The sequence below is a fragment of the Tachysurus fulvidraco genome, chromosome 4 (genome assembly GCF_022655615.1).
Source record: "Tachysurus fulvidraco isolate hzauxx_2018 chromosome 4, HZAU_PFXX_2.0, whole genome shotgun sequence".
Classification (NCBI taxonomy): Eukaryota; Metazoa; Chordata; class Actinopteri; order Siluriformes; family Bagridae; genus Tachysurus; species Tachysurus fulvidraco.
In genome coordinates, this window is record NC_062521.1 from 22,360,121 (window position 1) to 22,374,180 (window position 14,060).

The 14,060-nt window shown below is 35.8% G+C and overlaps 1 protein-coding gene across 1 annotated transcript; it reads left to right on the forward strand.

Annotated features, from left to right (window-relative positions):
• Positions 1-846: 846 nt before the first annotated feature.
• unc93b1 (unc-93 homolog B1, TLR signaling regulator) lies at positions 847-14,060 on the forward strand. The gene is made up of 13 exons (XM_027146027.2): positions 847-1,067; positions 1,803-1,922; positions 2,946-3,087; positions 4,022-4,175; positions 4,800-4,961; positions 5,686-5,815; positions 5,968-6,061; positions 6,233-6,357; positions 9,835-10,017; positions 11,014-11,293; positions 11,808-11,926; positions 12,606-12,728; positions 13,080-14,060. The coding sequence occupies exons 2-13, from the start codon at positions 1,803-1,805 to the stop codon at positions 13,302-13,304; spliced, it is 1,857 nt and encodes a 618-aa protein (XP_027001828.2). The 5' UTR covers positions 847-1,067; the 3' UTR covers positions 13,305-14,060.

Genomic DNA, 14,060 nt, shown 5'->3' on the forward strand with positions numbered 1-14,060 from the left:
TAACATTAGGTATAACTCTATTGTTGATGAACAGCTTCTACAAACAGTGAATAGAATGGTCAAAATTAACAGTGTCGTGTGTTTTTTAATTGTTCTACAACTAATCCTATAAAACTATAAATAAACTAACAAACAGTGGTATTGTACACTGTTAAATGTGAGCACCCATGCTGATTTGACATCTTGCCATAAAATGGGGAAGTAACTGCTAGTTTTGTTTTCTTGAATGTTACCTTGAAAGCAGCAGAAGAAAACATCTGTTTCCACAAAGATGTGGATTTTCTTTTTAGGGTACCTGGTTATCTGCCTGCAAAGATCACGTTGAATAAGGAGACAATTTAACAAAGACAACAGTAAAAACAATCAATCTGCCATAAGTAGCTTTCATGTGTAATTTCCTGTGTAACATCAATTTCATGCTTTAGTCGAGATGAATACTGGAGAAGATACGTGCCATAGTGAGTCATAAACCTAATCAATTCAGCTTAGATATCTGCAAAAATGTGTGTGATCCTGCTTCTGCCCTTCCACCTGGTCATCAAGACAGAGAAAAGAGCTTACACTGAAACTAGACAAAGTCAATATCTGGTGTGACAACCATCAATAGTTTCAGGTAAACTTTGAGAACCTGGTAGGTTTTATTGAGCATCCTCCAGAATCTGCATTAGTTCTTGTTTTTTTTTCTTGTTCTAGCAGCTTTTATCATGTTTTTGTTTATTTATTTTATTTTATTTTATTTTACGGTCTCAAAACATGATATTTCAACAAAAACATTTCAGTAATAATAATTCTTCGGCCTATTCCGGGGTTTGGCAGTAAATTGTGGTACTGTACCTTTAAGATTAGTCGAGTTAGAAAGGGAAGTGAGAATGAGCAGGTTTTTCGTTTCCCCTTCTCTGATTTAATTTGGTTTTAGTGTTGCACATAAAGAAAAGGGATGTAAACTACCGTGGCCAGAATTAGTGTACTGTACGTTTGAGACTAGATCCATGTAATGAATGATCTTTTCTATTCTCTTGTCTCTCTGTATGTTTAACTCTCACAGGAGTCGCATGATCTCAGTCTAGGTGAGTAGTTTGGCAATATTTATATAATAGTAGTCACTGTAAATAATAATCCACGTTTAATTATTCCAAAAGAACCACTGTCAAATGCAGTGCTTCAAATGCATCTCCATCATCTTCCTTCCTTATTATTATTATTATTATTATTATTATTATTAGTAGTAGTAGTAGTAGTAGTAGTAGTAGTAGTAGTAGTGGCAGTAGTATTAATAATAATGATTATTAGTACTATTATTATTTACCCCGACAATATAATTGTAATCAGCTTTTAATAAAGTTGTTTTAGTTATTATTTAGTTATTAGGATTATAATCCCAGTGTTTATCATGTAATTCTACACTTTTTAAAGAGTTGTTAATAACCAATGGATTGAACCAGCATTGATGTCACAATCTGTAAATGTATAATTGGGAACAGGTAATAAAAAGAAAAAAAAAGACAAATTTCCAAACAAATTGGTAAAGAAATATTTTTGTGTCGTGTTTCTGAAAATATTTATATTTACTCTTTTATATAGTATTATTTACAGGGCTGCTCTCTGAGTAATGATTATTATGATTGTGGAGAACTACATTAACGTTATTACTTATTTAAATTATTCTTACTTTATGCTTAATCAAACCGTTTTAAATATTTTAATTGTATTTGTTGTACATATTAAAAGGAACGGAGATTAAATGCATTTTATGGTTTTATGGTTCCTGGGGAATTTTTTTTGTTGGTAAATTTGGCCACCAGATGGCAGCAGCGATAGCAGACGACAACGTGTACAGAGAGGCGGAGTTGCAGGAGGCGCCCCCTGCTGACCATCAGAATGAAGAACACCTTCCAGGAACAGACGACAACATCCATGGCCAGGTAAGGGCCAAGACAGTCTTTATCTTCAGTAAATGTTTTATCCTGGTCACGGGTGCATTTGAAATTCCACACAGACAGTAACATGGACAGTAGGCAAGGAGCCTGAAGCCTTTGCTACCCGCAGCACCATCGTGCCTCCATTACACACTTTAAGAGTACGAATCTTACACTGTCTTGAACTGTCCCATATGTGTATGGTGGTGTATTTCGCTATGTATGAACTGAATCATATACTGCTGACATTACACTACACAGATAAATAATTTCTGACTAATTATAAATCTTTTTTGGTGTGCAAAAAAATATATATATATAAAATCACTTTTATTGTGTCACGGTCATCCTGACAAACCTCGTTTGCTCCATATAAAGCTTTGTAGGTGTTTCTGATGAACAAATATAAATTATTTTGCTTGAAAGAATGTAGGCCAGTTATGTTAGTCATTATACATCAACAGTTCACTATTTATGAAAGCTGTGTGGTGTTTTATCCACATTATAAGCTCTACCACTGTATTAAATGAACAGTGTAGTGGTTGTTAACGATAACCTTTGCTAAAACTAACCTCTTCAATCTTTTCAGTAATTTAAATCATTTGATTTCTTTTGGCAGAAAAAAAAAATAAAAGAACCACAAGAAAACTGCATTTTATCGATTAAATCTTTTCAGGGATAGTAATTTGAGTGCAGTCAGTATGTGAAAACTGTCTGGTTGTTTTGCAGAAATGTTTTTTAGAAACCGGGAGCAAAAAAGCATAAATTAATACAGAGCATGTAATTGGCAAGTACTAGTTTTAAAGAAAATATAAGATAGAGATTTAAGGTAAATTTCCTAGGAACTTCATGTCAGCTTCAGTGAGCTTCATGTCAGCTTCATGTCAGCTTCAGTGAACAGCTTCAGTGAACTTGCTGACATGACAATCAGCTTCCATCGCCTGATGGAAGCTGATTGTCATGTCAGCAAGTTCACTGAAGCTGTCCACCTGAAGTATTCTTATGAACACTTTTTCCCCTATTTGTCAGGTAGAACAGTTTCTGGGACCCCATCCAGATTATGATGAGGAAGAGGAAGAAAGAAAGTATTACAGGCGGAAGCGGCTGGCTGTGGTGAAGAATGTGCTTGGGGCTAGCTGTGGAGCCATGATCGTCTACAGTGTCTACTTAGGTTAGTTTCTCCTTACTACTGCAGCCCACAATGCTGTGAACACTCGATTCTGATTGGACAGAAAGTGTTGATGAAGTGTTAATCTGAGGTTTTCTGTTTTTCATTTTCTGTGTCACATGTTTATAATAAGGTGCTTGCTCTAATATGTCATTTGTGTAATAATAGCTCATTCGCATGCACTTGTATGGCAGGCGATATTCAAACTAACGCCAAAAAATGGAATGTGTTTTGAATCGGTGAAGATTTCTGCAAGAAGACGTTTATTTTACCTTTACGTTTGTCTCTGAATCCACGAGTTTCCATTGTCTGTGTTTCTCTGAGTATTTGTCCTTTTAACTTCTAAAGAGAGAAAAGAAAGTGGCAGGTGAAAGAAAGCTTGATATTTATAGTTGCTATAACACGACAGATGTTACATGACATTAACTTGTTTCTGTTACATTAAATGTAAACTAGTAGTTAACTTTAAGGTGGCACTATTAACTACTATTGACTTGTATTTTCATTAACTATATCATGAGTTAAAAAATAATTAAATAAAATATAGTTAAAATATAATTCGCAGCACTTGGAATCAAACATCGTTGTCTTTAAATGGGCTTACTAATTAAATTTAATTTGATCTGGCTTAACTATATGTACGAGTATCCAGTCTTGACATGAACCTTATGCAAGAATATTCGTTTTAAAGGTGCAATAATTGATTTTTGAGCCAGAACATCTTTTGTTATATTTGCCAAAGTTCTTCTCACAATATGACAGCTTCATTAATAAAATACCACCCAGGCTCCAAAACATGAACTGGAGCGTAGCCATCTGAACGTTCAATACAACAAAACAAATTGTTCAGCAAACTCCAGCTAACCTCTGTCAAAATCACTGACAACACCTTTAATGTGATTTGGTATTTTGATTTGATGAGAATGGTGTTTCACAGGTCTGTTGCAGATGCAGCTGATTCTGCACTATGATGAAACTTACCGAGAGGTGAAGTATGGCAGTCTGAGCCTGCAGGATATCGATAACAGGGTGCTGATGGGCATCAACGTCACTCCCGTCGTAGGCCTGCTCTACACACCTGTACTCATCCGGTGAGCTGAACTGTTTTTTCCCTTCATTGTTCCCTCTGTCTCTCCTTCTGTCATGTACATTTCTCACCTTCCTGCTGCTGCCGGAACTATGATTTAATATACAGACAGTCAAAGGTGAAAATCAGTTAAGTGTCAGTCCTTCTGGTGCATAAAATGGTAAAAAATAAAAAGGTATAAACATAAATATAAAAAAGTGTAAACATTAACATAAGTGATCTGATAAAATACTATTGAGTTGAAGTAGTAAACTGAGATATTGCACTTAACATATTGCATATGTGGACAGTGAATTATATATTTAAAAATAATTAATAATAATAATTATTATGATTAACAATAATATAATTATATATGAAATAATTATAATATAGAATTATATATATACAAATATAATCGTATTAATAAAAATAGCATTAATTAATAATAATAATAATAATAATTAATTGTTCTAAAATAACTAAACAGAAAGAAATAATTAGATTAAATAAAACACAGTTTACAGTGTAACACTATATATTTCAGTCTACATTTAGAAGGAGAGGTAATTATTCGGTTCAGTTTGTATCAGGAAAAAAGCAATCTTATTTGTTTTTCTCTCGCTCTCAATCTCTCTCTCTCACTCAGGTTTCTGGGCACCAAATGGATGATGTTCCTTGCCTCAGGAATCTACGCACTCTTCGTCTCCACCAATTACTGGGAGCGGCACTACACCCTGGTACCATCAGCGGTTGCCATTGGTGTTGCTATAGTCCCACTTTGGGCCTCTTTGGGAAACTACATCACAAGGTGGAGTGGCTGGAGGTTTCTTAATGGCAGAATTGTATTACTGGTCAATAAATTATTCAAACAAGTGTCGGGTAAACAATGAAAAAAAAATGGATGAGCATTTATTGATTTTCATCTAAAAGAAATAATAGACAGCATGCATTATTTTTTTTATTTCTGTTTATAAAGGGTGAGACTTTTGACACATTTACCTGACCTGAGTTCAGAACTAAAATTCAAAACACAATTATTATGGTAGTATAATGGGCTGCTATTGCAAAACTACAAAACCATTTCATCCAGCAAGCAAGAGTTGAGCAATACAGCCATCATAATCCACTCATGCATAGCCAAAGGTTTTGCTTTATTTATTTGGTATCAGGAGGAAGACTAAAGCACTTCCATGTTTAGTTGAAGCTACACTGATTAATAAGTAACATTTATTAAATCAAATTTATTATAAACAAAGTCAACATTTGTGCATTTGTCTTACAGCATGTCACAAATTTTGCTGATAATAATCACATATATACTACATACGTGAAAGCAGTAAATAGAGTTGAGTAGATTGTTTAAAGTATGTAATAATATTAATTTCACAGCAGTCTTCATGCCCATTGTTTTAGAGTGTAATGTGTTTCAAAAACCTTGATTTATACTTCACATTTTTAAAGCTGAATTAGCAGTTGACAATAAATAGTCTTGATTAGGTATATTATGTGTGTTTGTGTGTGTTGTGCTATAGGATGGCCCAGCAGTACTATGAGTATGTGAACTATAAGGAGGAGCATGTGCAGGAGCAGAAGCGATTGCCAAAAGGAGCTTGCCATAAATATGTCATCATCTTCCAGTCTATCTTCTACATCTTTTTCCATGTGAGAGCAGATTTGTGGTATTGTGCCTGTGTGTATGAGCCAGGGTGTTCACACAAGCATGCAGGTGCATTAACTGATGTGTGTGTGTGTGTGTGTGTGTGTGTGTGTGTGTGTGTGTGTGTGTGTGTGTGTGTGTGTGTGTGTGTCTGCAGCTGAGTTTCGTTTTTGCGGAGTTCCCCATGGTCTTCTTCCTCAACAACTTTCTTAGTATATACAATCACACTCTCCACAATGTCAATCACTGTGGTAAATACAACTCTTGTTTTCTGATATAATACTACATACAATAGAATTCATTTGAATTCATTCATTGAATAAATGCAAACCACTGCTCAGACAGTAGCCCAGATCAGGAGCTGAAAAGGTCAGTAAGAATACAGTCATTGGTACATTGTTTCTCTCTTTTTGTTTGTTCAGGAGCTGACAGCAGCGGAGTGATCGATGGATTTAATAACACTGTGTTGTCCAATTTGCCTCGCTCTTCCAACCTCATTATAGCAGAGAGCGTTCTAATGGGAGCTGCCTTCATTGCCATGATCATAGTAAGACCATCTGAAACTCTCAGACTCTCACATGTGCATCACGAGTTAACTTTCACTCCACTGTCACGGTCATGTGATAGAAATTAGGTAGCTTAAAAAAAGAACTATGAGAATACAAATGCACTCATTCTATTTATTTTTTTTTTTTTTTTAATTTTAGACATAACTGAAACCTAAGCCTTAAACATTACATTCACTTTTATTGTCTTTATGTTGATGAAGGCTTATGGTTGAAATATGTTTCTAATTATTATTATTTGTTTATTATTAGTTTTCATTTTTATACTTATAACAGCTACAACCAGAACCAGTAGTTTTCATTTAGACTTTAGGAGAAGCACTGAGGCCTGTTTGGAAAGTTTAAGAAAAGCCTCCTGGGTTGAGACGATGCCCAGAGTGTGCAAAGCTAAGCATAGTCATATAATTACATAATCAAAGTCACTGCATAATCCCTTATGTGTCATTTAGAATTCTTAATAACTAAGTAGCAGTGTAACCGTCAGCCTTCATAATGAAACCTCATTTTAATTATACAACACGGATTAATAATAAAAATAGAAAAAGCTGCAACGTTTATGAATAAAATCAATAATGTCTTTTTAGCCTGTCTTTATTTTAACTGCAATTTTTATAGTGTTTCAGCTTTCACTCAGGGTCGATATGTTTAAGAATAGATTCTAACCAGTAGTATTCTAGTATATACCAGTTCAAGAATAGATTCTTAAACATATCAAGCAATCAGGAACTAGATTTCTTTTGTTATTTCATGTTCAACTTTCATTTGCTTTATCATATATGCATACAGTAACAATGTGTACCAAATATGTAGTACACCAAAACATAAAATTAAATTAAAGGGCATATGTGTTTTTAATTGTGACATTATTTTGATTAATTTTAAATGATTAAAAAAAAATCTGGCGTCAAAAGGTTACAAAAGTTGACCACTTCATAAACCTGGATGCCATGGGAAACTCTGGTCCACATTAGAGGACAATAATATCTGCTTATAGTGTGAACTGATGTTTATAACACCATGACCTTCAGAGAATATACACTACTAGTGTGTATTTCTGAATGACTCTTTTGGTCCTTGGAGTTTAAGGGGTGAATATGTAGACAACATAAATTAAAGTGGAATTAAGAGATTGGGGAATCCTGGGGCAAATAGCCATGGGAGCCAAATAGGCAGTGCTTTCTGGTTGGGAGGGATGGGATACTCTTTATCTGTTGTCAGTTATATTGACACTAGCCTAGTATGTGGGCTGATTTATATGGAAGCGAATGTATAGCAGATAGTGTGCTACACTGCTCAGTGATTAAACTGCAGGAGAAGTTTGATAGGACGCAGAGGTTGGTTTCACATAGGGGAGGGTATAATAAGGGAGAGCTGGATGGTGGGTGGCAAATGGAAGGTGACAAATTGTGAGAAAATGTGAAAAAATGGAATGATCATGTTGAATATGTTAAGAATATTAGATTAGATTAGATTAGATTAGATTAGATTAGATTAGATTAGATTCAACAGTACAAGGCAATGAAATGCAGTTTAGGTCTAACCAGAGTGCAATAGCAGCAAGTGTAGGATATACAATTTTTTACAAGATTTAAATAAGTTAAATAAAATGGTAATATAGAAGTAATTTACAGATGTGTGTGTACTATGAACATAATATACAGATGGCTATAATTATAACTGAAATTTACCGAAGGATGTAACAAAATATATGGCCATTATTATAAACAGTAATTTACAGATGTGCATGTACTATGAATATAATATACAGCTGAATATATATGTGCTTTGAACATAATATACAGATGAATATATATGTGCTATGAATATAATATGCAGATGCTATTACTATAAACTGAAATTTACAGAATGGTATGTGCTACACACGTGGACAAAATTGTTGGTACCCTTCAGTCAATGAAAGAAAAACTCACAACGGTCACAGAAAAAACTTTAATCTGACAAAAGTAATAATAGATAAAAATTCTATGAATGTTAACCAATGAAGGTCAGACATTGCTTTTCAACCATTTTCAATGGAATTATTTAAAAAAATAAACTCATGGAACAGGCCTAGACAAAAATAATGGTACTGTACCCCTAACTTAATATTTTGTTGCACAACCTTTTGAGGCAATCACTGCAATCAGACGATTCCTGTAACTGTCAATGAGACTCCTGCACCACTCAGGTATTTTGCTCCAGTTGTTTCTGGTTTGAAGGGTGTCTTTTCCAGACGGCATGTTTCAGCTCCTTCCAAAGATGCTCAATAGGATTGAGGTCAGGGCTCATAGAAGGCCACTTTAGAATAGTCCAATGTTTTCCTATTAGCCATTCTTGGGTGTTTTTAGCTGTGTGTTTTGGGTCATTGTCCTGTTGCAAGACCCACGACCTGTGACTGAGACCAAGCTTTCTGAATCTTGCCAGCACATTTCTCTCTAGAATCCCTTGTTTGTGTAGCAGTCAATTTGTGCAAATAGTCCATTAGCATAATAACAAAGTGTGAGGGAGAGATGTCACAATGTATGAAGGACAGTAGGATCAGCGAGGCGCAGAGTTCAATAAAGAGACAGCTCTTGGAAAAAAGCTGTTCTTTAGTCGGCTGGTCCTGGTCCGGAGGCACCTGAAACACCTGCTGGAGGGCAGAAGTGTAAACAGTCTATAGGCGGGATGAGAGGAATGCTTAAGAATGCTGCGAGCTTGATGCAGACAGCATTTCTTCTGGATGACATCCAGCCATGGAGGACATCCAGGCTGTTGGGAGCAGCAGAGCAGCTGTTGGGAGCAACAGAGCAGCTCCCATACCAGACTGTGACACAGCTGGTCAGGATGCTTTCTATTGCACAGCGGTAGAAGTTCACCAGGATATTCGAGGAAAGATGACTTTTCTTTAGTGTCCTCAGGCAAAAGAGGTAAGCCTTCTTAACCAGGCTGGAGGTGTTGGTAGTCCTTGACAGGTCCGCCGAGATGTGGATCCCCAGGAACTTGAAACTGGAAACGTGCTCAACAGCCATCCCATTGATGTGGATGTTGTCATGTGTGCCTCTTGTCGCGTTCCTGAAGTCCACAATGAGCTCCTTTGTCTTGGAGGTGATAAGGAGCAAGTTATTGTCATTGCACCATGTGTCTGGATCTCCTCCCTGTAGGCACTCTCATCATTGTTGGTGATGAGATGGATCACTGTAGTTTCATCTGCAAACTTGATGATGGAGTTACATCCATTCACAGGCCTGCAGTCGGAGGTGAAGAGGGAGTATAAGAAGGGGCTCAACACACAGCCTTGTGGTACACCAGTGTTGAGTGTGATGGTGTATGTGAATATGAATAACTGTAAAAATTAACAAAGGGCATTTATCTGTAACCCATGAACCAAACCCACAGATCATCCTTAAACACTTTTTACTTTTAAGGTGCAGATAGTTTTCTAATTGTTTGTACAGTAACATGTTTCTGTCTCCTAGTTTCTGGCTATGTGTGGTGCTGCATATAGGCCCACAGAGGAGATTGACCTGCGCAGTATCGGCTGGGGCAACATCTTCCAGCTGCCCTTCAAACACCTGCGTGACTACCGCCTGCGCCTGCTTTGCCCTTTCTTCGTCTACTCTGGCTTTGAGGTACTCTTCGCCATCAAAGGACTCATACTGGTAAGCAATACAGAGCAAGAGATTGCAGTGTCTGTCTAGAAGATATGGCATGTTGTGAGAGCTGGAGAAATCAAAGAATGTGTTTCATCAGAAGTTTTAACTTATATATTAAAATATATTTTCTCAGTTGTTATTTTATCTGTATGTCATACTTCCAAAAGGTGTTACAATAGTGCTAATAATAAAAGAATTAAAAATAGAGAGTTTTATTTACCAGTTACTGAAGGAGTCTCTGATGTCAGCACATTGTCACACTGACTACATTTTCTGCCTTAGGGAAATTCATCAAGTCAAGAAAGTGTCAATTCAAGCATATATATCTGACATAGTACATAGTGAAATAATACAACGTTTCTTCAGGACCATGGTGCTACATAGAACAATACAGAGCTAAGGACTTAAAGTAAATCGTCCAAACAGAGCGAGACAAAAGACAGTGCAAACAGACAATGCAAAACACTACAGGACAATACACAAAATAATTTAAGACAGAGCTGTCTGGGTTTTCAGGTTTGTTCTGTTTGTTCTGTTTGTTTGTTTGTTTATTTATTTTTCTGTATTAACTTTACCAGAGAGCAAAAAGGAGAATATAGCAGACATATCTCTATTATATTACTGGCCTTAGCTGATCATACATTGTAATTAATTAATACAAATAAATGATTAATATTATTATTTTAAGAAATTACTGTGGCCTGCTGTTACTGGAAAATACTTCAGGGTGGTTACCTTAACTCTGCTTCACCTCAAGCTACATCGATTATTGTTATACATAACAGATGCAATGTTATACAATACAATATTTATAGCCACACATTTATACAGTTGAAGGCATTCCCTCCTGTCCTAACGGAAATATTTGAACTCAACCTATATTTTATTTAACCCAGTAAGTTAAAAATGAAATATTAAAATCAACAGAAAATTAAGAAAAAAAAGTGTCCTGAATTCTGAACACTTTCTTTCCTCCCTCTCTGTCTCTTCTGTATTCTTTAGTCATATGGTGTGTGTGCGGTGGGGCTTGAGAACCTATGGCCTTTGGTGATGGTCTATGGTTTGTCATCATCTGTGTGCTCGACTCTGTCATTACTGCTCCTCCAGCCACGTTTGCCTCGGCCTGTGGTGTTACTGGGGGGAGCAGCAGTTCACCTGATCTTGCTGGTGGCTCTCATGTGTTGGTCCTCTAAACCGCGTGCACCTGAACAACTGCCCCAGCTCCTGGTACTGGTTGCTCTCTGGGGACTGGGCACTGCTCTTAACAAGACAGGGTTGAGCAGTTAGTATCTCTCACATACAAACACACACACACGCACACGCACACACACATTGTTACAACGTGTTTACCATGTGATGATCAGCATAAAAAAGTTTAGTATCTCCTAGAAATTGAAGAGGATCTCAACCAGATGCCTTCTATTAATACATGTCTTTATGAAAATAATTTAGGTGGTATACAGTATGTTCATTATTTATTATCGGCAACCTATAAAACTAAGTGACAAAACTTGTCTGTACTGATCTCCATATGAGACATTTGGGGTTAGTAGAAGATTTCATGCTTTATACTTGTTCTGTCAGGGTCACATAATCACATGTTAAACTCATCTTGCAGATATAAATAAAATATATAAAGAAATATCCAAACTCTTCAAAATAAATCAGTAAATACACATAAATTAATACAATTTAGTTTCATTATTGCAAGATATAATATAATCTTTGACTATTGAATGAGACTAATGGAGTGAAATTTCATCAATAACTTTTGCCTCCTCTTTGTGTGTATGTAGCTCTTCTTGGTATGCTGTATGAAGACAAGGAACGCTTAGACTTTGTCTACACCATTTATCACTGGTGGCAGGCCATTGCCATCTTCATTGTGTACCTCTGGTCTGCCCTGCCTATGAGGGTAAAGATTTGTGTGTGCATGTGCTCCAGGGTATTAAGGAGGGGGAATCGCAAGGGGGAGTTTTATATTTATCACCTTTATGCAGCAAATTTAGTAATACACTGATTGTATTTCGCTTCGAATAGATTTATCCTTGAAATAATTGTAAACCAATTAAAGAACATCTTTTCTTTTCACACCAAATCTATTTCACCTCATATAAAGAAATCTGAGCATTTAAATAAGACTTCCCACTTAGTGATGAATATAAACACTGATAACCAATTCATCATTATGCTGCTACAAATTCAAACAGTTAAACATATGAATGTGTTGCGTGTGATTCAATGCAGCAGATTCACAGATACTGATATCTTACTATAGCTTATTAAAACAGTGACTGAAAAATCCACGAATAGTCATCTCAATTAAAATACTATTGATTGTGTAGTACCATGCTGATACCATCTTGTTACAGGCATGCTTCTCTGTAATCCTAAAAGGAAAATGGATTCAATTAAAATGAACATGATTTATCAACAGCATGCTTTCATTAAGATGAACAAACCTATATCTTTAAAAATATGAATGAGTATTTGCAGTATTATTTTAACAATATACATAAGTGTAAAATGTTACCTTTCTTTCTCCTCAAATTCATCTTTCTTTCTATCTCTCCAATCTGGTCATCCATCTTTAGGCCAAACTCGCCATCCTATTGGTTACTCTGCTGGTTGCAGGTTTCTGTTATTTACAGATGGAGCGTCGCATAGAAAAGAAAATTCAATTCAGGTTGCCACGGATTCCCCGTCCACGACATAAGGTGACACACACACACACACACACACACACACACACACACACACACACACACACACACAAATGCACATACAGGTCTGTTATGTAACACTGAGCTGTTTGTGTCGGGTTGTACGGTGAAGTGAAATATAGCACCATAAGCTAATTAATGACTTCACTGCTGTTTCACATTCTGTACATGAACAAGGTTGTTGTTGACAACATTGTTGTCTCACATTCATTCATATTGAGAAGAAAAGGTTATTCGAAAAAGGAATTCTTTAGCTTTTTTTTTTTTTTTTAAACAAACTACCATTGTCACATGTGTGCTGGTTTCACTTCCTCACACTGACATTAGAGTAATCTTTCCACACAGGTCAAAGGTTATCGTTATCTTGAAGAGGACAACTCTGACGAGTCTGAGTCAGATAAAAGTGACATAGAAGCTATCGATGAGGACAGGCAGATTGAAGAGGAAAAGGACAAGGATGTTGGATCACAGGGTTCTCAATCTCCAGGCCCTGAAAGGAACAGGGTTCGCGGTCGCCGATGGAGACACGATGATGCTGCGTATGAGCAGGCAGGGGAGAGGGAGGAGTAAGCCCAAGCCATGTGATATAAAGCTGCATGAATGAATGAATGAATGAATGAATGAATGAATGAATGAATGAAAGAAAGAAAAAAATGAATGTAGGTGATGAATGAAGTTTTTAAGAGAGACCATAACACTTGCTTTTGCTACATGTAGGTACTTTTACAAAAAAATGATAAATGATAAGTTCTTATGTAATTCAGTAAAAAGCGAAGTAAAGGTCAATGTCATATGCTGGAGTTTTTTGACCGCTGCGTTTCACACATTTTCTTTTTTTACTCTATTTCATTTCATTTCATTTATACTCCTGATTTTTTATACTGCTTCTTTTCGAAAAAGGTCTGTAATTACATCATTTTACAGAGATGTTAATGTTTAATTAATTTAATTAAAAAAACTCCTCAATGTCACTGGGTTTTTGTTTGAATTTATACACCAGGAAAATGTTTGGACAAACTAAATCGAATATATTTGTACATGGTGTTACAGTGACATTAAGACGAACTTATATGCTTAAGTTTGCTTCTTAGACAAGTAAATAAGAATAAGAATTCAAACAGTTAATAGATGAGAAAAAATGGTCAGAATATGTTGAAGATTTTCTCGTTCGCTGCATAATTCCATATGTATTATTGCATAAAAGAGTATTAAATAATAAAAAAAAATCCATCTATGAGTAATTCTATGAGCAGTCCAAACCTTTGATTGGTAGTTTATTTGGTACTGTATATACTATATATTTAAATAAACATTGATTTTTCTGCA